This window comes from Coffea arabica, chromosome 1e (assembly GCF_036785885.1).
Source record: "Coffea arabica cultivar ET-39 chromosome 1e, Coffea Arabica ET-39 HiFi, whole genome shotgun sequence".
NCBI lineage: Eukaryota > Viridiplantae > Streptophyta > Magnoliopsida > Gentianales > Rubiaceae > Coffea > Coffea arabica.
Genome location: NC_092311.1, coordinates 48,139,110 through 48,164,732, shown reverse-complemented (window position 1 = coordinate 48,164,732; position 25,623 = coordinate 48,139,110). Strand labels below are relative to the sequence as shown.

Sequence of the window (25,623 nt, the reverse complement as noted above, 5' to 3'; positions counted from 1 at the left end):
GACGTGCCATGGGGTTTAGGTCTATATATATACATAACGGAACTTGCTTAAGCTATCAATAGGTTTAGGCATAATACATGTGGCAAACGAAAAAAATCTACATATCAGCCAACTTTTCAGTTCATGTGTTTCGGCCGACCGAGATTGATAAAACACAATGCTCTCATTCAACCGTTGATTACCAAAGATGGCATCAACTGTCAAAAACTTTTGTCACCTTTCTGAAGTCAGTGTACCATTCCAATATCTCTTTCGTCATTCCAGGTTGACTAGTGCCAAAGAGTAATGTAAAAAGGAGGGAAACAAAATCAATGGTTTAAATATGAAGGGTGCAATTTGGACAGACGGCAATTCCACATTGCTAAAGTTGCTCAAGACCAACTGCGACACTAATCTTTCAAGCGAGAATAGAACAGCATGCCTTGGTATTCACAAACAGAAATGAAAGAGAGAAGGTACCACGAAAGAAAATGGATTGCTAGCATTCATGTCGAAGAAAACTTTAGCATGTTGATTTACACCAATCAAGGTTGTGATGTACCCAGCACTAAACCTTTCAATGCAGGCACCAAATTCTCCAGCAGCTCCCTCTTGCTCAAAATTCTATCAGATGTACAATCTTCCTCCTAAATCATTACAAAGGGTTAACAGATATAAATCTTTCACAATCAAATGCAAGAAATACTATTGTTTTAACACAACAGAAACCAATTTGTTAGGAAATGTAAAACGACGATGGAAGCATCAAAATGTTGCAAATATGATCTCATATTTCCAGTGAATTACCAGAAAATGAAAAAGAAAAAACTCACAGAGCTAGTTGTCCCAGACATGAGTGCTAAAAGAGCAACAGTTGCAGCTTGGTAATCAGCTAAGACCTTAAATGCTGGATCATCCAATTTATCCTGCCAAAATAGCCATGAAGTGGCATTACTTGGAAAGACAAAGAAGTTACTACTGAAAGGATAGAATCACCTGAAACCGTAATCAAAACCATGACTCACTCCCGAATTTACTTATTGCAAGTATATTCCCAGAAGCATATGCAGTGGAGATAAAAGACTTGGTTGGAGTGGAGTTCTTGCAACCAAGAACTAAAGCTGAAGCTAAAGCTAAATTGAAAGCATACTATTACTTATTGAAACTAAATTGAAGCTAAATTGAAACCATGACTCACTCCAGAATTTACTTGTTGCAAGTATATTCCCAGGAGCATATGCAGTGGAGATAAAAGACTTGGTTGGAGTGGAGCTCTCGCAACCAAGAACTAAAGCTGAAGCTAAAGCTTAATTGACAGCATAGTATTGAAACTTATTGGAATTTATCTTTTGCTTAATTTAATTTATCAAGGTCAAGGAATCATTACATGTGGCATGACCAGGCCCCTTAAGCATTTTCTCTCAATCAACACATCTATTCCTTAAATTGGAATAAATGATAAATTATTATGGGGTAGGGTGAAATTGCACGACGACGACTCAAAGAATCTATTTGATACTTGGACAACTAGAGATAAGCTTGTACCTTCAGTCGAGATACTGCAATTGAAATTGCCCTTCCTGGAGCTTGGAGAGCTCTTCCATGAATCTATGATTTAGAGAAGCAATTACAGATAGAAAAATAAAGATGCAAAGCACGCATCAGTTAAATTAAGATTGATTTGAAGTTATGAATAAATAAAAGAAACTAAAGTCTGACCTGTACATAAAGGAGAGAAACAACTTTTGGTAGAAGGGAAATAGGGTCAGTTTCATCAGAAATTTGAGACGTCAAATCCTAGAATAAAACGTCATGTCACAAATTCTAACAGATACATATGGTCATCAACATGGAAAAAAAATTAGAGTCGAAAAGAGAACAGTACTGTCAAGAATTAAGTCTCCATGCTCAATTAACCCATAATGAAAGATATCAGGAAATGTAAATTCAACTTCACAGTATTTGGAGCTTGCTTCTTAAATAGCAGGTAAGTATATAGAAAAGAAAGTATCAAATTTTATTGTGACATAAGATGCTATTATGTGCATTATTTTAAGGAAAATAAAAATCAGCCATAGGATATGATACCATGGCTCCATAGCCGGCAGCACGAGCTTGAAGTATGAAAACAGCATTTCTACATGCCAGATTAAGACTGCATGTATCTCACTCTTTCCAAGCCCATTTGCGGCTGGAGCCTAGTACACCACAACTGCCCTTAGAGCAGTGGCATATAACAAAAATAGAGCCCAACTATTCAAGTCAACCGAATTCCCAATCGTGAAAACAGGAAACTATTCTCAGCACATGCCGCATTTGTGCATACCCTAGTTGAAGACAACTTTAGTAACACAATCACTACTTAACCAAGAAATGCATCCAGGCATACCTTACGATACGAATGCAGAAGACTTCTTTCCAGTTTCTTATCAAGCTTCTTCAAAATTAACCCACTGCAAAACCCGCCAAGAGAAATTAGGTTCTTTCCATTTCACTCTGATAACTGCAATTAATATGATAGACAAAATGCATCTTCTAACCTTTCTTCTGCAATTGCACGTAGAGCAGTCATAAAAGTTTCAACCCTCTGTTACATACAATAAAAGTAAGTCAAGCTGTCACATTAATAGTTCTATCAGAGGTGTTTCAGAGAAATAATCTTTATGAACAATGAGGGGAAAAGGACAAACTAGAAGAAGCCAAGATGGATCATAACAACACCTAGGAGATTCAGCCAGTCAAAGCCCAAGTGATAAGCAGTACATGGTGAAACGTAATTGTGTAAATTCAGAAGTATCAGAAGTTCGCAAGCAACCAAATATTGGGAGAAGAGTAGAATATGTTAGGCTTTTTTTTGGGGGGGGGGGGGGGGGGGGGGGGGGGGGGGGAGGATGTGGTGTGGGGATTTCTGTTGTTATAGTAGCCTCTGAGTAAGAGGATAGTCCTTACCTTAGCCTCCAAGGCTTCAACCAGTGCAAGTGCCTTGACTGAAAGGGGTCGTGCTAAACTTTTAGCCTACAAAAAAATTAAAGGTTGAAATCTTAATCCAAACATTTTATAAGTTTCTTAACACAAAAAGAATCATTAGTAAGAATTGTAGAATATATGAGTTGCAGGATTTACAAGTGCAGCCCTATCTCCAGGACTAAGTGATGCAGGTTCAGATTTTTTGGGCTTTTGGGGTTCTTCAACTTCCATTCCATTTCTCAATTTATTGTGTATGTCCTGGGCAGTAAAACCCACAGAGTTAGCCCCATGAACATTTTAAACTCTAGTTTGGTCAGTCAAGGTATAGATGGATATTTTTACCAGGTCAAGTAGTAGAGTATCCACCATGGAGGTAGCTGTGGTTCGTAGCAAATGTTTATGTAAAAGAACCTACATATCAAAATGAAAAGAATATGAAGAACACACAACAACAATACCTAAAGAGGAAAGCTAAGAAATCCACAAAAACGTACTGAAGTTGATGGGTCATCTTCAAACAAATCCAGTGCCTTCTCATACAGTTGTATGTTCAAGAATGACTGAGAGCAGACAAAGGTGAAGATAAGTCGGAGATCAGTTTACAGCATTTATCATCAGATGGCAGAACAAAATTCCTAGGCCTTTGGCCTGGAACAGACCAAATAGATTGTCCCTCGAGACCATTTACTTGCTTCCGCACACTAGACCCATTATTTATTCTATTTTAGGAAGTAAAGAAAGAAAATTTTACAGAAGGATGAATAAAGTTAATAAAACATCTATATATGGTCAAGAAAAAATTTGGCCTTACTTCAAAAGAAAAACAGAGGCAAGAAAAAAGAAAGTTCAAGATATGATGTTATATGCATTTATCAAGGACAGCTTATAAGGAAAATGGGTAAAATTATATAACATTACCTACCCATATAAATTATTCCATCTCCAAATTGGCAGAATGTTCAATCAGGCAGGAGAAAGGGAAAAGTTCCTCCTAATTATTTCTTAACCATACCATAGAAACTGCTGATTTCCTTGAGCATGCAGTTATTTTTTCCCATGAAAAAAGATTATACTAAGAGAATGGGGAACATTTGCAACAGCTGATATTACCTCATCAATCTTGTGTTGCAAATTATCAAGTACACGCTTCATGCGCTGTGCATTTTGTGTAAATGCTGCCTTTCTTCTCTCCTTCAATGAATTGAGAAGCATAGGTCTCAGATAGCTCGCTAAAGGTACAAGAATGGTCTCAGGATCACCTATGCCTACATATTTCAACCAAAAGCATTGTCACAGTGGTTTAACATACAGATCTCCTATCAGATGATTGAAATTTATCATCATATTTTGCTTACCTTGTTCTTCAAGATCAGGAATCAGTGCCATGATCTTCGGAATAAGCCATTCTTCTGAAATAGCATTGTGGCTTTCCTCCATCCTATCATCTTTTCTCAGCCCTAATTTTGAATCAGACAATTGCAAAGAAGTTGGTGCCTTGCCTTTCTTCTGGTTTTTCTTAGACTTGGTAGGTGCTAATTCATGGTAATCGGGATCACTTTCAGCTGCCTCCACTTTGGTGTTCCCGGTGAATTTTCCTTTTTTCTTCTTAGATCCTTTCTCCACAGCTTGTTTTCCAGTACCAGTTTCATTTGACTCAGGTAGTGTATCATGTCTAACGGAAGCATCTTTAATGACATGCAAATTATCAGATTGTCCAGTGCTAGCAAAAGCAGGAAGGTTTAGTGTTTCTATCCCTTTTTCCAAGTGATCAAACAGATCCTGACAAACAAATAACATGCAGAACTAAGAAATCCAAACAGAAATTACAGAGGCCACCATATAAGACGTGACTAAGATTGATGTCAAAGTTCATAGTAGGTGTTTAGAGGACATATACAAGTAAAAGCATAACCAAATCAACTTAAGTTCAGATAATCCCAGTCAAAAGTTTCTAACATTTTAACTACCAAGAGATCTATTTGCTACACTGTTCATTTTTCTTCTAGAAGGAAACACACAACACAAGATGGTTTCAAGTCTGAAGGGATGTAAGATAAAGCAATTTCTTCTTTGGAAATGCTGGGAACAAAAACCAACAAAGAACTCATCCAACGCATCATGTCTGCCTAAGCTCTGTGGACTTTGCAATCTAATTGCAGGTAGCAGCTGTTCAAAACCTTTCTTTACAACATCTTAATTGCAGAGAGCAGCCGTTGAAAACCTTCCTATACAACAACTAAAAGGAAAAGATATTCATGCAATTTGACAGACAAGCAACATACATCTGCACAAAGTTTTGTTCATCTATATCTATCTGCAGAAGAGCATGAACAATTCCTCCTTCAGCACATGCGAATAAGATTTAACAGACCTCTATTATTAATAGATCCACTGGACAATTAACTAGTAGAGATGCACTGATTCTACCTTGACAAATCCATTGCTAAATATGTATGATTCTCCCAGAATAATCGCCTTACTAGACTGGAAAACAGCACAAACCAATCAGAAAACCAGCATGTCAACTGAGTAGAATAGAAGCCGTTGACTGTCTAGCAAAAACATCACCTTAAGAGACTTTTGAACAGACGGACAAAGTGACAGAATCTTGGATGCGTCTTGCGAACCAAAGGATGCTGGTAAAACAGAAAGTGAATCCATCCTGTATGACATCTCATCAGCAAAAAACTTCCGGCAATTTGATATTGTCCACAAAACAAACAAATCCAATTTAAGAGAAACTTTACGTAAGAACTTCCATTTTCACATGTGCACGTAGCAACTTAATGATTGAAAAAAAAAAAGAACGAAAAAAAGACTTGCGGCTATTCACAACATAAAGGATGAAACAAGGACAAAAAGAAAGGAGATGACAACACAATGAACCCAGTTGCGCAGATTGTTTTTAGGGCAGCTTATTCCCACTCATCCAACCAATCTCTTAGTCAATCTGGAATTCATATTTGGCTGACAACTGGCAAAGATCAGACCTCCGGATGACAGCACTACCCAATGAGATATCCACCACTATTCCAATAAAATTCCTTAATACAACCAAGAAGTGTACCCATGGTTACTCAAATGTGACTCAAATTCACCGCAGTTACCAACTTGCTAGTCAGAGGCCCATGCATCAGCTGAGTTTAACAAGTAAATGGACTCCTACAATATAAGGAATTGGAAAGGAAATCTGAACTGTTTACCAAAAACTCATTAATTTACATTAGAAAGTAACAAACAAGTTACAGCCTACCGAACAACTCAAGAGATGTATGAGCATCATGCAATAAAAATATACCAAGTTTTCAGAAGCATAAGAAAGACAAAACGGGTAGAAGGCACAGGAAAAAAGAAAATAAAAATCATAATATTAAGTGAATTAAGACAAGTAAAATTGTTCCCCAGAGACAATAGTGGAGAAAGCAGCCTAGAATTCTACACACCCTAGTCAGAAAATTCCCACCCAAAATTTTAGACATAACTTATTGAAATGCCAGTGAAAAAGTTATGCATCTAAATAACATGCTATATAATTGCATGAAGGGATAGATTTGTCCAATTAGTTATATCAGCCTCATATCTCCAGGGAGATTCCTTTTGGCAATATTTATATCATATATGAAATTTAAATATTTGGGGGGAATATGCAGGCTCCAAAGAGAAAGAAGCAAACATGAGATAGCAGGAATGGCAAAGAACTACAAGCATCCTAGAGGGATTCATGCAGATAAACAAAACCACTAGCCTCTTCAATTTCAGGACCACCCACAACAGAAAACACATATACGAATTAAAAGGAAAAAGAACATGCCAAATTTGGTCCCTCACCAGCTACCACGTTCTATGGCATCCTCAGCAGAAGCATCCAACATCTCAATTATTGATGGATGCACAAATAAAGTAACTAGAGGTATACCTTCAGGGTATCTGGCCTGGAAGTTCAGGGAATAACCAGAAGTTAATTAAACAGGAAACAAGTCTCCACATACTACTGAAGATCAGTATTTTGCAACTCATATTTGTTCTAAAAGTGAAGATTATGAATATTCAAGCAGAAGCAATAAGTACCTGAAGATATTGAACAGGTTGTGGAATTCCAAGTTTCTGTAGAGCTTCATAACTGATGTAAGAATTCTGCAGGAGGATTTTAACAACTCATAAGAGTCAGCATAGTTGTAACTCCCAAAGAGTTCAGAATACCTTCCATGTGGCCAATATAATTCACACCCAACAATAATCAACAAAAATGGTGAAACAACTATTTGATGCTAAGGAAACTCTATCTACATACCCTTCCATTAGCTATTGTAGATGAAACTCACAGTAACCCAATTAGGTTACCACTTATAAATCCGAATGGATGTCCAACAGTTTCTTCTTTACCCCTCCCACCCCCCCCCCCCGGGCTTTGGGCTAAGCAAGGATGTCAAAAAGATATTGCCAAAATATGGACACTTTTTGCAATGTTTCTCAACAAGAAGACATCTTTATCATATTGTGACGTATATGTATACTCTGTGATTTAACACTTCTTTTGGACAAACAAATTAAGAAATATCACCGAATAATCTGTATGTACACAGTGGTAAGGACTGGTCATACCTGTGAAAGGAAAGAATCTACACACTCCTTTTGAGCCATAGCAAAGACCTGTATTCCAACCACAATAAACAAAAATTCAAGACATTCAATGAAGCCAAACAAAATGGAGAAAATATCTAAGAGACTTTTCATGGGACACAATAACAGTGTCGTCACATACAGAAGGTGTCCAGTGAACTCCAGCACGAAGTGAACCAAGAATCTCACCCTCCTTTACCAACCCATTAAAAAGTGACTGGAAAAAGGAGCCTTCAACAGCCACACCACTAGCTCCATCTGTTTCTTGCAGCAAATCTTGCAATGAGTTCCATAATGCTGATAAATTTGTTGGAACAAAAATACCCCTTGCAGCACCGCGAACCATTGCACTCACACGTGCAACATATGCTGGAGTGTACAACTGGCCACCTTCAAGCCTACCTTTGACCTATATAAACCCCAAAATTCAACAATGTTCAAATCCACATCCTAGATTACAGGCATGAAACACTAAAAATGAGAAAAGTGTCATGATACCAAAGTCCCAAGTCGAGGTTCTAAAACAGACACAACTAGCTCAGATCCAACTTGCAACTGTGCAGCAATCTCAGCTAAAACAATTTGACTGCATTCTTGAAGCCTTTCATTGATTTCCTCAGCAACAATATCCCAGTACGAATTTGATATGATCTCTCCATTTATTAGCATAAGCGTTGAGTCATTGGACACTATATGCCCTGCTTGTGTCTCCACGTGATACAAATCTACGCCAGTGATATCAGCTAAATCAATCAAGGAAACACGCCCTAACTTCCTAATCTCAGCAGCCATTTCTTTTCTCAATTGTTCCTGTAAATAACATTACAATTTCGTTACACATTCACACTACACCATAAAGTTTCTCTAACTTCAGACAAAAGTCTATACTTATCATGCACAAATGCAGTATCCACAAGGTGATACTGAACTTTCAGATTAGAGAAAAAAAAAACAGCTACTGAATTGTATGTTCACGCAGATGTTTTTTTATTGAAAACTCACAATACAAATATTATTCAAAGTGACCAAAACACTTAAAAATTTACAATAGTACAACTAAATAATCCAAAATCTTGATGATAACATAATCCACTAACTCTCCGAAGTGTTTTCATACTTATTAGACGATTTCTGGCTCAGTAAATCATTAAAATCAATTATCAATAGCTAATAAACAAAATATTCACCAGTTTGCCATAAATGAAGGATGTACAATCGATGAAATTACTCAATCAATGCACATAAGGATAAATACACATAGAAATAACAAACTCCAACATTAAGCAGAAGTGAAACATGACAAAATTGGACGACGTTTTTTACTGTAAAAAATTAATAGGAGATGGTGATTAAAAAGGTACAGGAGTGATGTATTCTTTGCCAGAAGTGGTGTGGAGGAGATCGAAGTCGATTATTCCGAGCTGTTGCAGCTTCTGTACCAATTCGACGACGTTCCGCTCCGACAGACGAATGCTGGATTTTGCTTGCTGCGCGAATTCAAATTGCCTCTGCAATTCCAGCAGTTCTTCGTCCATTTCTCTCTCTTTTTTCTTTTCACTCTAAAATTTAATTATGTTTTTTATGTACCTTTAATAACTGCTTCTAAATTCTGATCGATCAGCTTTGATTTAAACGCAGAGGTGGAAGAGGGAACGAGATTAATGAGACTCCCTATTGAAGAAGAGGAGTCGGGTCGGTTATTTATTTGTTAGTAGCAGATGCAAGGGTATCAGTTTGTTTGTCATTCTTAGTCGTCAAAACTCTCGTCATTAGGAGGAAATTGTTGGCCATTGACTGAAGAAAAAAGAGAGAGAATTAATCTTCAAGTCTATGTCGGATATTTTTATCATTTTCTTGTTTAAAACTATTATTTTATTACTTTAAAACCCATAATAATTTGATTTGTAGCGCATTGTAATACTTTGTTACCAACGTATATTTAATTAATTCCATAAATCGTAAAATAAACAAAGTTGAAGATTTATGTTTTCCTAAAATTTGAAATACAAATTCATTCTATCAAAAATAAAATTTTGAAATTTAGTCGAGGAAGATAAAATGCCAATTGAGTTTACGGGAGTTCGTTCGAAATCAATTAACTTATTAGTCAAGTCGGGCTCAAACTCTACTTTGCTAGCTTTCATAACGTGCAAATGTCGTTATGAAAAAGTTCACTATTTTTTCTTTATTATTGAAAACTTGTTCTCATATGTTGCTTGAGATTGAAGAGAGCCTTACTTTACTAGTAAAACCTTCTTTTAGGTACAGTTGATTGTTGAATGATGGCATTAGAACTTCTAACAAAAAATGAGATAGAAATGCGGGTGAAGTTGAGCACCATATAGTGTCTCCTTTTGCGGGAGATAAGAGCACATAATTTGACAATGACTGAAAAGTGTTGCAGATGAGTTGTTGGCGTCTCAACAACGTCGGTGTAAATGTTTCCATAGAAGTTAATGTATAGATCGTAACATTCTCCGCCATATTTCAGCTTACAATATCTCTTTAGTTCAAGTAATTCATTACCAACTAAGCAGCTGTGGGGATGATCAAAACTTTGGAAACGTTATTGAGCCATAGCTATGCACAATCGTTTGGAAGGAGGACATCCGTTGGCCCATAGTTGAAAATATGGAATGGGGTAGGAAACTCTTTAAATTGCATACATCTTCTTAAAGTCAGTATGGAGAACATCTGAATCTGATAAAACTGACATGGACCAAGACCTTGATCTGCTGGCCTGAGAGTTCTTTCGGATGCTCCTCTTGTTTGAGCTCTCTATCCGGTGCATAATCACCCAATAACACATCGTGCCCAGCGTGGTAGCCAAAATCGTGGTTCCTATAATAGTCACTCCAATTGCCAGCCACCTCTCATGCTGGCCAACTACGACAAATGACAGTGCCAAGAAAGCCACTGAAATGAGCACACAAGCTAACCACATAAGCTTGTTTATGATAGCCATCATCTGCTTCTTTGCCTTGCTCTCTATAACGACCACTGAGGTTTGGACAACCACAACAGCAAGAGAAATGAACAGGGCAATTGAGTCGAAGACAAAAAAGATTATGAAGGGGACTTGGGGTGCAATATTAGCTTCCCCAAGCGATTGGCCAGGTGGGATATTGTTAGGGTCATCCACATATTGGCCAGGGACGGTAAAAATGGCTGCAAAGGCCACAGTAGCAATGAGCACCGCTACAACCGTCGTGGAATTGATTGCATTGTTAAGGCCTTCAGCGTGCATCTTGTTAAGGCGCTTGGCAATGCCTTGCACGCGTTTCCTGGTTTGACGGGTATGTTCTAACTGGTAGTGCACTTCATGTTTTATGTCACTCACGGTTTGCTTCAACTCTCTTGCTGGATTTGTTGGTTGAGGCTTGAGCGTCCGGGCGCTCTGAACACCATGCTCCTGCAAGATGGATGCAATATCAGCTTGCCCTGTTTTCTCTGCAGTGTCGAGGGCTGTTTCACTAGACCTATTTACAGCTGTTATGTCGGTTTCGTTCTGTGCTAGAAGCATCCGAACTATCTGCACAAGTAGGATAAGAATTATGATCAATCGCTGCAACCAGTGAATCTTTCTGAATAATATTGCGTACTGAATCAATGTCTAGATAACTCTTTTAGTAGCTCCGACCGAATTACACTATTCTGATGCAATGGAACGTATTATTGGGTACCAGATACAAGGCTTCATGTCAATGCATATGATTTAAAATTCTCTCTCAGGTTGCCAACGAAAGTGTATTATTAGGTTCTATAATACTCATCATCAGCACTCTTGCGTCTTTTTCATTTCAATCATTCATCTGAAATTCTTACTTTCTGTGCTTGAATCAAATACACAGCAGATAGATGCATATGGTCAATGAGAAACCACGAGGTGAAAAAAACCTAAAATTGTCTAACCATTAAAACATCAGCAGAACAATTAAGCCATTCATGACTAATCTAGAAAGAAAAGCTTATTTCACCTGTGCCCTCCCTTTCCTTGTGGCTATATGCAACGCAGTATTGCCCTTATTATCAACCATATTTATCAGTGAAGGATCTCCTTTAATCAGTTCCTCCACCACTTCAAGATTTTGTCCTTTGACTGCCATGTGAAGTGCTGTCTGTCCCTTCTTATCATTTCGTGGAGCAATTCCAGGCTCCTTACTCAAAAGGGCCTTCACAACGTGCACATGCCCATTTCTTGCTGCAGAATGCAAGGCAGTCTTCCCATTACTTCTAGCTATAGCAGCAAGGCTACTCTCCAGCTCCAATAGATAATTTACCACTTCAATGTGTCCTTGAGTTGCAGCAGTATGCAGAGCTGTAGTGTTTGCAGTATCAACTGTCATGGAAAGCTCTGAATGAGCCTCCATTAGGACCTTCACGATATCTGGAAACATGTAAAAGTAAGATAAATTTTGCAAAAGATGTGCACCACAAAAATAGGACAAGAACTTTAGCAGTGAGGCATACCCAAATCCCCTTGTTTGGCGGCTATATGTAGTGCATCAAAACCATTCCTTGCTTTGATCCCGGCGGCCGCAAGATCATAGTACTTAATCATCTCCTTCACTAACTCTAGATAACCATATTCCACGGCAACATATAATGCCGTTTCCCCAGCTGAGTTTTGCTTTGACAACAATTCTATTAACTCTTCCTCCGATGACTGGTGGATAATTTCCCATACTGCTTTAAGATTTCCAGCTCTTGCAGCAGAATGCAATGCAGTGTCATCGCGTTTCCCAGTCAATTGTTTCGTCATCTTTTTCCGGGGTGTCGTGGTCGGCTGTTCAGCCTTTTCTGCCATTCCCTCCATTTTATCAACCACCTAAGATAGCTCTCCTTAGCCCTTCACTAATCTATAATCTCATAAAACCTCTTCTTCTTCCCCTCAAAAACCCAAATCAGCAATCGCATTTTTCCTCAAAATTGAATACAAGCAACTGAGAAAGCCAGGGTTCATTCATATATCTTTTTTATCATCATAGATAGAAACTTTAGTTCTCCACCTTCCATATCTAGTATCAACCTGAAATCAACATCCTGCAACAGAAAGAGAAAAATAAATTCAAAAAATATGTTTCCATCCTCAAATCAAATTGCACATAGCCAATGAATTACTATTTCGTACAACTTGATATTCAATGATCATCGTACATGATGCAACAACAGAACCTTTACCGCCATGAACGAATCTTCCTAAAAAGCCACAGACCACCAATCAATATGGTGAGTTCCTTTTTCTTTTCAATCTCTACTTTGTTTATTTATAAAGCTTTTACTTTCGCGAATGGAATACAACTAGAAAGATTGAATTCACATAAAACTAGAAAAAGGCAAGATATTTACCTGGCCATGAAGAAAGCTCCACCTTTTGCTCTCATCCATTAAAACTAGAAGAAGCCATAAATTTGAAGAGCTGTCTGTAATCAAAACAACCTGTTATTCGTTTAAAGACACGGCACGCCCTTTTGGCTTTTGTTACATATTCAACCCAAAAAAGAAGATGGCCAAAAAATGGAGAGACATGCTGTAGATGTCAAGGAAGAGGGAGATGGAGGGGGCACATCAAAAGCACATGTAAGCAACAAACTTTTGCAAATATAGTGTATTATAATACAAATCTCAAAACAAAATAAAGGATGTACTTTTTGCAAAGTTCACAATGGTTGATGCTGTTAAAATAAACCAAGAATCATCATAGCAAGGCAGAATTGCTATAATGATAGCAATTCTGATTCTTGGTTTTCAGAATCAGAATTGCTATTATCTTAACAAAAATTAAGGCAGCTTGGGGACAAAAATGAGGTGGCTGCAAAATGAATCAACGGCAATAACAGAGCCACACGCGTTGGTAAATTGGTTCTGGACCCAATGGGAGGTTCTGCAAAGCTCAGCTGAGCTAAATTAGTATCAAGTCACCATCCTCCTCCTAATTATGTGGGGGACGGACGAGAGGGGGTAAATTTGAAGTACTAACGTTTTCAACGTTGTTTGTAGTGTGATTGGGGTTGTGTGGACCACGCGCTGTGGTGGGATTGGAGATTGAAACTACTAATCTGGTTGCTTTTTATTAACATTTTTTTCCTCTTTAACTTTATTCTTTTTTAAGCGCAAGCCTCATGTCTGACCCCAAGCCTCTTTAATATATTTTTTTTGGACTTGTCGAATTTTGAGAAGTTGAAACTCTTTAACTAACTACTAACCCAAAATTCCGTGGCTATCAAATAGGAATTATATTCTTGTTTGGGTTATAGATTGAAGGTTCGAACCTATCTGCAGTGAAAAAAATTTGAATGAGACATCAGAGCACCTTTTGATGTAGTCAAGTCTATATACATGCTCACATTTTATATAATTTCTTTAGACTACCCCTCCTTGTAAAATAGGATAGATTAGGGAGAGGGAGAGGGAGAAGAGAAAAAAAACCAAAAAAAAGCCTCTGTCGGTGCCGAAAGAGATGGCCAGCGTCGGAAGAGGTGACTGGCGCCAGAGGTGGTGGTGAGTTGATGTGGGGGAGGAAGAAGAAAAAAAGAAAGAAGGAAATTTTTTTTTATTTTTTGGTATTTTTGAAATGTGTTTTTTAAAAACTTTGGAAAGTTTTTTAAAGTTACTATAGTTAAAGTTGTTAAAAAAATTGTATGATAAAAACTAGGCAAAAACTTGCTTTGCCAAACAGGGTCTAAGTTATAGAAATGTCGTCGCTACTGCGACAGAAAAAAAAGAACTCTTTAACTTTAACAATCCGAAATGTGCAATTGTTGGAGTATCCCCTACTTACAAATTCTATGAAGATAACCAATTATTTACAGTGAATCATGGGTCTATTTTTTTTCCTTTTTTTTTTGGGACAACAAAGCATGGATTAATTTCGTCTTGCTAAGAACATCCCCATTAGTTAACAAAGTAAACATAAGGGCCAAATTGGCAAATATCTTTTTGTATTTTCCTCTTCATAGTCTTTTCTCATATTGAGATGATAGTTTAAAGTGGATGAACAGATTTCAAGAAGGTAGCTGGAAAAAAAAAGGATTGTTTGCTTGCTTTTTTTTTTCTTTTTTCCTTTAAATGGAATCAATAATAGTTTTCATTTGTGTCTTTGATGACTTGAACTGACTATAGTTGAAACGTCTTAGTGATTAAATTGCGCTTCATTGTCAGATTGTTTGCTTGCTTCAAGTTTATCTCTACGAATCTTTCAATATAGTGAAGAATGAATGAAAATGAATTTCTTTAGACAAATTTGATCAAAGATAAGAGAACTATAATTATGAATATTCATCAAAACGAGGAAGGACTGTGTGGGTGAGCTCCAAATCATTTGTTTAGGCAATGATAAACTGAGATCAGAGAACAAGCATAGCATGAGACAACGTTTTTTTATTTTGCCGGGGCCACAAAAAAAAAAAAAAAAAAAAAAGAAGCTTTGCTCATGTACTTTTCTCTAACCGTGTGGTTTTACTGAGTCGTGTCCACTGAAGTAGAGGCCCCACAGAATCACTGTTAAAAGTTTATCTTCAGTCTTCAGTGGTGCATTTGGATTAAAAGCGTAGAAACAGGCATGTAGGCATCATGAAATCCACTTTTTTCAGATTGAGAAACTGCTCTAATTTATTCCAATTTTATCTTTCAATGCGCTTTCTTTTGTTTATTACTTTTTTTTTATTTAGTGAAGATGTTTGGATTGTCATTTTTCTTCCAAAATTTTTTGTATTTTTCATAAACACATTTCTCGATTAATTTTGTATTTCACATACATGAAATCACTACATTACCTTTTTTTTTTTACAAAAAAATGCGAAAGATAGCAATTCAAACACGCAAGTTTTTTGGAGTACGTGAATCTCAATCAATTTCTTTGGTTACCACTCATCCATTTTGGATTTCTCTTTCTCTTTTACTTTTATTCGTTGCCAATTTAATTGCATTTAAAATTGGACATAAAGTTGGTTTCTCAAGGATTTATTATGTCCTCATCAAACTCCAAAAATCTAGTGAAGTTTAAGATTTTGGAGAAGAAATCTCTCCTTGTAAACATTCTAAATTAATTGCTTGTAGCAAGGACATTAATAAACCGTGTCTACGAGTTATTAATTCCATTCGTTTGAGATATATAGAATTTTATTGCCGCCAAACTTAGGTAAGTAAAGTTACCAGTATATATAAGTGCCAACCTAAATATTTCATACGAGCGCTTGTAAACATATTAATTGCCTTTTTTTACTTCAAACTGGATGCTTCTATACAAGCAGCAATTCCGCAGTAGATGCTGATTCTGATGAAGAAAAATGAAGAATTTTTAGTTTATAAAGAAAACTTTTGTGTTTGGATTGTATTTTCCGTCATTTTTCATGGAAAAATTACTGTAGCGATTTGATATATGTGAGGAAAAAATGTGATAGGGAAATGTGATCACGAAAAACGACAATATTTTCCGACGGAAACAAGCAATCCAAGCATGACCTGAAATTATCTTCTTCATCAGTCTATCTCCACTTCGATGCTAGCTACAGCATACAACGATACTACGTAGAAAGATATCTCTCCAACCATTAACTCAAAAGTCAAAAACAGCAGTTAAGGAAGATAGATTCCATGTGATCTACTTTCATATTGTTCAACTATGCCATCTAGAATACATGTTACGCTTGATTACACTCACCACGAGGTCAACTTCGCACTTAAGTACATATTAATAAGTCAATGTGATTGATTACTTAAAACCACTTACGATTCCCACTTGAAATCTTCACCTATTTTATCATCAACTTGGGTCTTGGTTTGGTTCTTGTTATCCACTATAGCCTATAATTACATATTAGGTCTATCTATCTAACGAGCAGCTGCCACTCGTTAAGATGTAGTTCAAATGTCAAATTTTTAAAGGATTTTTCTACTCGTTAATAAACGTGAACCAGATATATCTATCATGTAAATGCAAACTATACTAATGTAATTCAAATGTTACATTTTTTAAGGAATTTTTCTAAAGGTGTTTATTACACGCTCCTAAATCCCATCTAAACTACCATATGAATGTACATGCTAGCAAATAAAAATAGTAATTTTTTATTTTTTTCCTAACAGGGTAAAGATTAGATTTAAGAAATAGAGAGGGAGAAAGATGAGATTTAAGAAGCGGAAAGAAACAAACCTTGTTTTTTTTGTTAAAATACTTACAATTGTACTAAATTTTCGTTGACAAGGAATCTATCTACATGCGACTAGTACCATTAATTCACAGATTATCTTTCATGAGAAAGTCATGCTGCTAAATGTTGGTCCCACGCAGGCAAATTGCGATCTGATGTTGAACATGAAGTAAAGCATGAAACATGGCCACGTTGCGTCACAGTCATCCGGTTAACTACGTATAGTGGTAGGGTAGGATTAAAAATGCGTTGTCGTTTTGCCTGATAATTAAGTAAATCTCAAATACGGTTGATAAATCATAATCACGCGCTTATAAGGTGCTTTTCTTTACTACTTGGAAATGAAAACAAATGCGAGCCGACAAATGCTGAGAAACAATTCATTTTAATCACCAATTATTCGTAAGATCTCAATTTCCGAGAATATATATAGTTATTATCCTTAAAACTGCCAAAACTAACGGAATCTATGGCCTTGACACAGCTGAACTGTATCCGCCCTAAATTTCAGGTGTCCATTCCTTCATTGTGTCCAGCAATTAGAACTCTACGTTTTAGATTTTTTTTCCCTGCCTTTTGTTGGTAATAACGTCCTAGACTTTCACCGTGAAGATAAATAAATGAACAAGTTAAACTTGTCTTTTATATGACACATATTAGTAGCTTTGAATAAATTTCTTTATTTGATGTTTTCTCGTTAAAGCAATGGGTTCTTGAAAGTGGTAGATTGCTATTTCTACTAGTTTTTGTTAAAAAAAAAGAAAAAAAAGTTACGATAACGATTTGATGCATATAAAATAAAAAGATGATTAGAAAATATTTTCGTAAAAAGCATAAAACCGACGCCTAGGGGGGAGGGGAAGTGTTTCAGCATTTTAATTCTGGTTTATGTAACTTTCTAGTGAAGGGTTTTACGCGAGAATAATAATTTATTTCAAAAGATTATTGTACTTATAGTAGGACAAAATCAAAACTGTCCTTCAAAATTAAAAATCACAAAATCGTGTATCGTGCACCCTGCAATGTGAACATCATCAATGTCACTGTCAAATTACAAACATAGGGGGGATGCATGAAATGATAGGCCAACAGGGTGGGGAGCGCTTGACATGATTGAGGATTTGCCTAAGAAACTTGATGCCGCTGATTTAGATAAACTGGCCTTGGAATGAAATTTTGTCACCGCAGTGGAGATTGGACTTTGAGCTTATATTCGTTAGCCAAGCAAATGACTTCTTTGCTTCTATTCTCTCTTGTCCGTGGAAAAAAAGAGGGTTCTTCTTATAATGGTTGAACAGAGTCCGAAGACTTTGCTCTTGAATATTTTAAGTGATTTGATACCATCAATCATAACCAGATAATTTGATATTATCTTAGGTATAGTATTTTGAGCTTTCTTTCTTTTTTTTTTTTCTGGGTCTTCTTGGTATCTATACATTTGAGTGAAGGTGAGGAAATCGTCCCCATACAGTCGTATATTTTAGTACTACTGTTTTGATACCGATTACTGAATACGTCTGTTGTCAACAGAGGTAGTACAATTATTTTCAAGAAGGCTGATTGGATTGGATCAAAATTTGTATGCATGCGACTACCGAAAGAAACCCTTTATGCTGTTTCATCAATTAATTCAGATTATCACTCTTTAGTTTTTCTTAATGAGGTTTTATCCTGTCTCTACATCATATTTAGTTGTTAATTTTTTAGTGAAATAGAAAATTTGACTGGATTTAATAGTGTGATAGAAAAATGATAACGGGTAAAAGATTATTAGCAATCTTAAAACTTTGTACTTCACATTTTTTAACTCAAAGAGGTCTTTATAAATATCAAAAGATTGACACTCAATACGAAAATGGGAAACAAATATAACAACTACACTTGTTAATTGGATCATGTAAATAAGGCTTTGACATGTTCAAACTCAACTTACATAAAAATATCGGGTGTTTAGATTGTCAATTATTTCACTTTATTTATACACACTGATTTGCTTGCATCGTCAACATATTTTCTAATCACATTTTATCTCACATACATCGTATCAAAAAAGTACTACAATACTTTTTCACAAATATTATCTCAAATAATTTACAATCCAAACACACTCGATTCATTTTTTAACCCAAATTTAGTTCAGCTAGCTTCACATTTTTGTAACCCATGCTTGGGCCAAAAAAAAAAAAAAATTCAAACATTGAGCCTAATTCAGGCAAGCCTAAACAATCCGTTAATCCATAGACGTTCTACAATATTTTGCAAAAAAGTTTGAATTTCATGAGAAAAAATAATATGGTTTACCATAACATCCATAAACCTACCAACTAGAGATTGAAAAAATATATATATCATAAAATTAGCCTTCTAAAATCAATTATTTACCTGGATTTTTTTAATTCTCAAATATGAACCCTAGTGTGTGTGTATATATAAATTATTCGAACCAAGTATTAAGTGAGGTGAAGTCAGTGCAACTCAAGTTTAACTCACATTTAATTCTAATAAAATAGTTTGATCCACACTTAACTCAACTCACACTGTATAAGGCTCAATGCACGCACTAGTCCATTTTGAGCCGATCGGGCTGAGCTCAGGTCAGTTCAACCCAATTGACAGGTGTAATAACATCTATGTATTGATACTCATCCACAGGAAGGCAATTACAATACTGGCCGGTTTATAGCCGAACCAAGGTTTAGACTTTTCCATTCGTCCGAAAAAAAAAGAAAAGAAAAGAAGTTTAGACTTTTCCACTTTGGTTCCTCCGTTTGATACCAACATGTAATGTAAAAAGTTGAGTGCTCCAATTTCATTTTCACTCCACTACTCTCCACCGACTCTTTAGTTGGACTTCTGAGTTGGATGACATCCCATTTCCTGATCCCCTTTCACCATCAATTATTATCGCAAAGCTATATATCTTATACACCGGAAAGCAAAAGGACGGACGGCAAACAAAACCCCACCCCACAGCAAAGCTAGAGACAAAAGGCACAAGCTTGAATTCTTGGGAGAGAAGAGGAAGTTCAAGCAATAGTAATAAGACACTCAACCAGGGTTGGCTCCACCGCACAGCCATCAGCACAAGCTCTTTAGGGGCTTTCACATTTCCATTAACAACTTGTCAACCTCAAAACGGGGTAATAGCACTAACAACTGACCATGGCTAACAAAGTGCAAATACCACTAATTCCCAAAAACAACACTAGGAACCACCATTATATAACGCGTATGCGGGAAAGAGGAGTATTTCGTGCATGTATTCAATTGATTTTCCATTCCTCAAGAACGCAAACTCCTTGAATTTCCTGTCCGCATTCCCACCCCCCCCCCCCCCGGGGGCCCCCGCGGGGGAAAAATGAAATATTGTCTTCTGATGCTACAAGTACGAATAGTTTTCGAAACAGCCAAGCACGATAAATAGCCAGGAGGTAAATCTCAGAGGTATAATCTCAAATCAAAACCAAAAGAGGACCAAGTAAAGAAACAAAACTTTACGCTAACAAGAGCATCTTCGCGTGTAAAATGGATCCTGTTTATTGATTATTACATATTGCTCGTCTTGAAAAGGTTTGATCATCAAGTGCAAGTCACGGAATCAATTGATCCAAATAATTATATTCTCATCACCTATCAAAGTACAACCAGCGAGCCACGACCGATAGTCTGACAATTGAAGCATATAATAACATAATAGACTGACCAATAACCATTTCCTTCTCAATTCGATTTCAAAACAACCTGAGGAAAAATCATCAAGAAGCAATCGCATATCACCATTAGGCATCCTTTGCAGCATCTATCATCAACTTAAAAAGTGCAAATCCTCCTTGGTGACAACCAGGCATTTTTTTGGCCATGCTCTCCAAGTCATCCTGGTAGATTGAACAGATAAGTCAAAACTTTGTGATCCCCATCAAAACAAGAACAAGAAGCAGAAGAATGTTAGAAATACAAGAACAAACAATAAGAAGAAATAATTACACTAGGTGCTGTCAAACCATTTTGCTTTTAATGGTTTGCATCCTGAACTTCAACTTGTGACTAATCAACACTCAGACATAAAGAATCTTCCAATATGACCAAATTTTAACAAGATCTTCATACTCAAATGTTCCATCTGAAGCCCATTTAGATTGTTTTGTCAAGGCATAACAAAACCAACTGTGGAATGCTAACAAACCAGACAATACTGGACATTTTCACCAAGATCCTGCAACTGCATTTCATATGAAACAAGGTCAACTCCTAGCAAGGACTAGCCACTTGCCATAAGGGGGGACTACAGGTGTTTGAACTGTTTAATATTTATTATTTGCAGTTATAAGATAATGACACTAACACAGATGTAACCACATCTTGTGGTGGGGACAATGGACTTATACAATTACATGATAAAATAGCTTTTGCTGGACAATTAGTAAGCAAGGCTGCAAAAATATTGGAACTTTGTAGGACAACATTGAACAGCTATACTTCATGGTTACAATTACGAAAAACGAACCATTGATGCAGCATAAAGCTGGGTCGACTCATAGCCATCTGCTGCACTATGATACAGTTGTTGAATTTCCATAGACTGAAGACTGCATGTCATGAAAAAGAAAGCAGTTGGTCTGACATTCAACACTCTACGGGATATACCAATAAAGGCTGGCTTGGTCTGCATGAACGAAGAGTAAACCATCTTAAACAAACCAGAAGACAACTTTTGGAGGTGACAAAATTCAGCAAAGAAGAAGCAATCAGGGCATGCAATTTTGACACCCCATTTTCCACTACATACATGCAAAACACCAAGAGTATAGAATGAATTATAAATTCAAGAGCTAGGCCTCAGGCCAGTACTTTCAAAGCAAGGGTCCATGTGAAAAAAGATTTACCCTTCATAGAAGCCCAGGGAACTGAACACCCATGATGGAACTTAAAGCTCAAGTGAAAAACATATATTGCAATAAGAAGCATTCATTATCATTATTTTCAAACTGGACCTGAAAAACGGTACCTTAAGATAACAGAGTAAAAGTGTTTGCACATACTGCATATGAATGAAGTAAACATGCTTTGAAATGGCATTTTTACCTATAATAAACTCAAAGGGCCATGTCATCTGATGGTTGGTCACATGTCACAAGTTTCTGTTTTCAGTTTCCATTTCATTATGCTGCCTAGACTGGGCAGAGTCACCAGGCTTAGGATATATCTGAACTTTCATTGAGAGAACATTAATCTTTTGAAGATGAGATTTGTTAAGTAAAACAACACGAGGAGATGAACTTCTGACTAAAATACCAACAAATATCTTGCCAATAATTTCTCTAAATCTGTTTTCCACGAAGGAATTAGACAACAAAGGCACATTACACCAGCCAAACAATTAGGAAGAAAACCTTCAAGAATAAAAAGGAAACAACAGTCACTTACTAGGCTATCTGCAGGAACTCCAATTTCTTCTACTACTTCACGCGTGATACTGTCAAACATTTCCTGAGAAAGTTTTTCCTTCATTATCTGATGGCTGTTATCATCTCTATTATCATGAGATGATATTCTAATTTCTTCAGGCTGTCGATAATTAAAGATGTATTAAAAATCAGAATGAGTTACCAATGAAAATGTTGAAGCTGGAGTTTGTAAGTATTTATATTTAATCATATCATAGATGTTCATTACTTCCAATTCTACAAATTTGAAGGTTTCCAGGTAAATACCTCTGGATGGCCTCCTGGGAAAACATAATGTCCAGGAAACTCTCCAACATTTTTACTTCTTTGCAGCACTATTATCTTTTTATCAGATGTCTCTATAACTGCACCATTACCGAGAGGGCTGGAAGTATGCTGACATTGCCTAAAATCATCTGAAAAGAATTACATCAGTCATAAGATGGTTAATACAAGGAAATAGTAGAATTCAGAATATCGACCAACACCATTGCTTTCAGCAGTTCAAGTTGGGAAAATTTTTGAAACAATGTCATCTCTTAGACATGAATGACTATAGTATTTTAGCCCTCAGACCATTTCCATTGAGAATTCACATTTTCACAGCAAAAACAGTGACAAAAAGTTAAAGACTTAAATAAGAAGTGTTGATCTTTGCATCATCGGGCACTTGTGAACACTGGACAGATCCTGAAAGCAACTATATAGCAAGTGGTGCAATGAAAAAAATGTAATGTCCTAGAGGTGAACAGGCAAGGCCTCTTCCACCTCTGAGTGTCCAAAGCAACTGTTTTATAATTTAAATACAATCTTCCAGATCACAATTTCTGCATGCCATCTAAACATGAAGAAGATCTTCAACTAGTCATCATGATGCCAGCTCATACTCTACATGTTTCAGAACAACAAGTTAAAAAGTATTAAAGAGCAGATACTTAGAAGAAAATATTAGCCAACCCCAATGTTTATTAATGCTAGGCAGACTTTAACCACAGCAAAAGCATAAGTAGGATGAGCCAGGAATCTTGATGTGACCAAAATTTTGATAGAAAATCCAATTGCAGTGGCTTCTTCAAGGATTCGGTAAACAAACAAGATGACACTTCAGTCACAACTTTGACAAGATAATGACAGCACCTTCAGATGGAAGCAGAAATCTTTCCCACAAAGGATTCAAATTAGTGCCAACAAATGTCCTGAAAAGAAGCCAGGTGGCATGGAACCATCAGCATTTTCTTTGTTACTTTTGACAGGCAAGTGGAAGGGCAAGAGACATGATAAAGGCATATAATACTGTAAGACCTCAAAGATTCCATGATGATTCTCAAAACCTTTAACTCAAGCATGAATGTCATATCATGACTTTTTGGGTTGCATTTAATTTCCCATAAGCCCTTTTTTAAAAGTTATCATTGATTTCATGTAAGAAACAGGAATACGCAGACAGTAGTGAATTAGATCCCCACAGATGCATACTACCAATTGAAGTAAAGTCACTGGTATCAATTTTTGGCAAAGTAACAGAATTTCAGATCTATAATCAATAAGCCTGTAAAACAGGCAACATCCAAGAAGTTGGTAGTACAAATATATGAGACAGAAATAAGAGAGAGGGAGAGCGTCAAAGAGAAAACCTATAATCTGTCAAACCAAGGTGAAGGCAAACATGGGGCTCTTGATCGGTACCAGCCCCACCAGAAAAACTGTGTCCTCCATACTGAAAGTCATCAATTTGATATAACTGTAAGGAACTTAATATTTGAACTGAGTATATTGCATGGCAAAGTAAATAAGCGAGGCAAAACATCAACTATTGTTCTTAAGCTTTCAATTTTTTTTCTGTCTCTTCACTGCCGTAAATGCACAAATATTTACATGTAATCATTGCTTTTGCAGCAAATATATACTCTAGACGTAAGCCAAAAAGACATTGTAGTGGACCCAGAAGCATCAATGGAGTTGCCTCAGCACTGCCGAAGTCCTATGGTTTTTAACATGCATCAGATTCATGGTATGTATTTTATGATCACCTAAGCAGACCTTCCTGGACTTTTTATGAGCTTCATCTCTACAGTTTTCCTAATTCAGGTTGTATTAAAATTATTGTCCAAATTTCCTTCCTCTACATTTGTATCTTAAGCGATTTGTTAAGTCTACCACAAAATATCACTATAAGTATGTGCTATATATTCAAACTCAAAAAACTTAACAACTCAAAATAACATAAAGAGCACAAGTCTTGTGATTCATCAACCAAAAGATTCCACGATCCAATTGTGAAGCCAAGAAAAAGACTGCATAAAGAACTCATATTGTCCCTGCAACTAGCAAAAAACGTGATCCACCAAAGTCTCTCATTAGTAGCTAGACTTGTTTGTTTTCAGACATCTTAAACTAAAAGGCCTACTATAAATCACAATGCCATAAAACCTGCATAAACGAGGAAATACTACATGAAAAACAACAAGTATTTCAGTAAGAATAGAAAGCTTCTTCATTGGTGACTTTGAAGAAAGCAAGACTGCTGACATACCCTGAACTTTAATCCATTGAACAATGAAGCATTCTTTTGAACTCTTTGATCCCATATCTAACAAAACAGCATAAAAACAAAAAAACAACGTTCAGACATAAATGAGCTGATTGAACCAATATGCCGTATTTTGTATGATTCAAGAAAGAAACACTTTAGGTATTTTGTATGATTCAAGAAAGAAAACACTTTAGCTAACATACGAAGCAAAAACTATTTAACTCCACAGGCAAAAATAAGAGTCTGACCTCAGAAATGGAGTTCTCTAAATTGACATCTGGATGAGGAATTCTATCATACACTTGACCAAAATCAACTGACACCTTCAAGTTCAGAGTTCATTTACCAATCAGTAAAATTGAAAAATTACAGAAAATTGAATTATAATATCATAAAATATGTTATATTCTTGCATTAAGAAACCTGGGAGGGAGAGAGACCGGTGGGACAAGAGAGCCGAATCTTGAATGCAGGCTGATCTTGATTGCCGATTTCCATATTTGCTTTCATTGGTATTGTGTAAAAATGCAATTTTTTTTTTAAAAAAAATTCTGGCTTGAGACTAATTTTTTGTAAAGTCAGCCCACGGGCTAGTGGTTGGCGCCTCTTCCTCGGGACAGTCAGGTCCTGGGATCGAACCTCCGCAGCAACATCGACTTCTCTGTGCATCTAACGTGCTAGGTCTGGTTGGGGTACTGGGCTGGGCCGGAGTGGGATTAGTCGGGCCGCCTTTACGAACTTGACCCGGATACCCACTCCGTCGGAAAAAAAAAAAAAAAGACCTGAAAAATATCCAAAGATGTCCTGAATTGGCGTCCAATTCAATTAATAACTGGCACTTTTCGTCCATTTTACGCCAATCCTTTTCCTATTTGTGAATGATTTTCTTTTCTTTTTTTTTTTTAAAGGAAATTTAATCGCAAATGGA

General features: G+C 36.5%; 3 protein-coding genes across 14 annotated transcripts; all 3 read right to left on the bottom strand.

Annotated features, from left to right (window-relative positions):
* On the bottom strand, positions 1-9,353 carry LOC113709414 (E3 UFM1-protein ligase 1 homolog). Of its 6 annotated transcripts, XR_011818536.1 has the most exons (22): positions 8,928-9,353; positions 8,065-8,376; positions 7,709-7,975; positions 7,549-7,596; positions 7,015-7,080; positions 6,775-6,878; positions 5,515-5,608; positions 5,374-5,430; positions 4,302-4,725; positions 4,057-4,211; positions 3,441-3,506; positions 3,289-3,357; positions 3,103-3,204; positions 2,929-2,994; positions 2,520-2,566; positions 2,369-2,432; positions 2,068-2,177; positions 1,699-1,721; positions 1,525-1,587; positions 813-905; positions 460-626; positions 1-269 (listed from the first exon to the last, which is right to left on the bottom strand). XR_011818536.1 is itself a non-coding variant. In XM_027232179.2 (20 exons), the coding sequence occupies exons 1-20, from the start codon at positions 9,099-9,101 to the stop codon at positions 525-527; spliced, it is 2,451 nt and encodes an 816-aa protein (XP_027087980.1). In that variant the 5' UTR covers positions 9,102-9,349; the 3' UTR covers positions 300-524. The 6 variants fall into 6 exon arrangements, 3 of the variants coding, with proteins under 3 accessions (XP_027087980.1, XP_071916153.1, XP_071916158.1); XR_011818537.1 differs by lacking the exon at positions 2,068-2,177 and having other exon boundaries at positions 8,928-9,352; XM_027232179.2 differs by lacking the exons at positions 1-269; positions 2,068-2,177 and having other exon boundaries at positions 300-626; positions 1,699-1,776; positions 8,928-9,349.
* Positions 9,354-9,995: 642 nt separating this feature from the next.
* LOC113709401 (ankyrin repeat-containing protein At5g02620) lies at positions 9,996-13,514 on the bottom strand. 2 transcript variants are annotated; one of them, XM_027232166.2, is made up of 5 exons: positions 13,215-13,514; positions 12,916-12,989; positions 12,037-12,609; positions 11,544-11,953; positions 9,996-11,098 (listed from the first exon to the last, which is right to left on the bottom strand). In XM_027232166.2, the coding sequence occupies exons 3-5, from the start codon at positions 12,380-12,382 to the stop codon at positions 10,220-10,222; spliced, it is 1,635 nt and encodes a 544-aa protein (XP_027087967.1). In that variant the 5' UTR covers positions 12,383-12,609; positions 12,916-12,989; positions 13,215-13,514; the 3' UTR covers positions 9,996-10,219. The 2 variants fall into 2 exon arrangements, with proteins under 2 accessions (XP_027087967.1, XP_027087960.1); XM_027232159.2 differs by having other exon boundaries at positions 12,916-13,514.
* Positions 13,515-20,231: 6,717 nt separating this feature from the next.
* LOC113709380 (nudix hydrolase 9-like) lies at positions 20,232-25,480 on the bottom strand. 6 transcript variants are annotated; one of them, XR_011818535.1, is made up of 10 exons: positions 25,119-25,477; positions 24,944-25,018; positions 24,696-24,752; positions 23,797-23,879; positions 23,300-23,358; positions 22,430-22,578; positions 22,143-22,283; positions 21,223-21,304; positions 20,703-20,937; positions 20,232-20,593 (listed from the first exon to the last, which is right to left on the bottom strand). XR_011818535.1 is itself a non-coding variant. In XM_027232147.2 (9 exons), exons 1-8 carry the CDS (start codon positions 25,362-25,364, stop codon positions 21,269-21,271), a joined length of 846 nt encoding a protein of 281 aa, XP_027087948.1. In that variant the 5' UTR covers positions 25,365-25,476; the 3' UTR covers positions 20,232-20,593; positions 21,223-21,268. The 6 variants fall into 6 exon arrangements, 3 of the variants coding, with proteins under 3 accessions (XP_027087948.1, XP_027087933.1, XP_071916129.1); XR_011818534.1 differs by having other exon boundaries at positions 21,223-21,381; positions 25,119-25,473; XR_003452685.2 differs by lacking the exon at positions 20,703-20,937 and adding an exon at positions 21,801-21,921 and having other exon boundaries at positions 20,508-20,593; positions 25,119-25,480.
* Between the last annotated feature and the right edge of the window lie 143 nt (positions 25,481-25,623).

Excerpts from the sequence above, each read along its gene's own strand:
- LOC113709414 (XM_027232179.2), bottom strand. The coding sequence starts at position 9,101 with ATGGACGAAGAACTGCTGGAATTGCAGAGGCAATTTGAATTCGCGCAG. Across the intron at positions 5,431-5,514 it reads CTGTTCAAAAGTCTCTTAAG|TCTAGTAAGGCGATTATTCT; the intron begins GTGATGTTTTTG and ends GCTGTTTTCCAG. Across the intron at positions 1,777-2,368 it reads TTCTGCATTCGTATCGTAAG|GATTTGACGTCTCAAATTTC; the intron begins GTATGCCTGGAT and ends GTTTTATTCTAG.
- LOC113709401 (XM_027232159.2), bottom strand. The coding sequence starts at position 12,382 with ATGGAGGGAATGGCAGAAAAGGCTGAACAGCCGACCACGACACCCCGG. Across the intron at positions 11,954-12,036 it reads CGCCAAACAAGGGGATTTGG|ATATCGTGAAGGTCCTAATG; the intron begins GTATGCCTCACT and ends ACATGTTTCCAG. Across the intron at positions 11,099-11,543 it reads CAAGGAAAGGGAGGGCACAG|ATAGTTCGGATGCTTCTAGC; the intron begins GTGAAATAAGCT and ends CTACTTGTGCAG.
- LOC113709380 (XM_027232132.2), bottom strand. The coding sequence starts at position 25,364 with ATGCACAGAGAAGTCGATGTTGCTGCGGAGGTTCGATCCCAGGACCTG. Across the intron at positions 25,019-25,118 it reads CCGGTCTCTCTCCCTCCCAG|GTGTCAGTTGATTTTGGTCA; the intron begins GTTTCTTAATGC and ends CTGAACTTGAAG. Across the intron at positions 23,359-23,796 it reads CTTGGTTTGACAGATTATAG|GACATTTGTTGGCACTAATT; the intron begins GTTTTCTCTTTG and ends GCTTCTTTTCAG.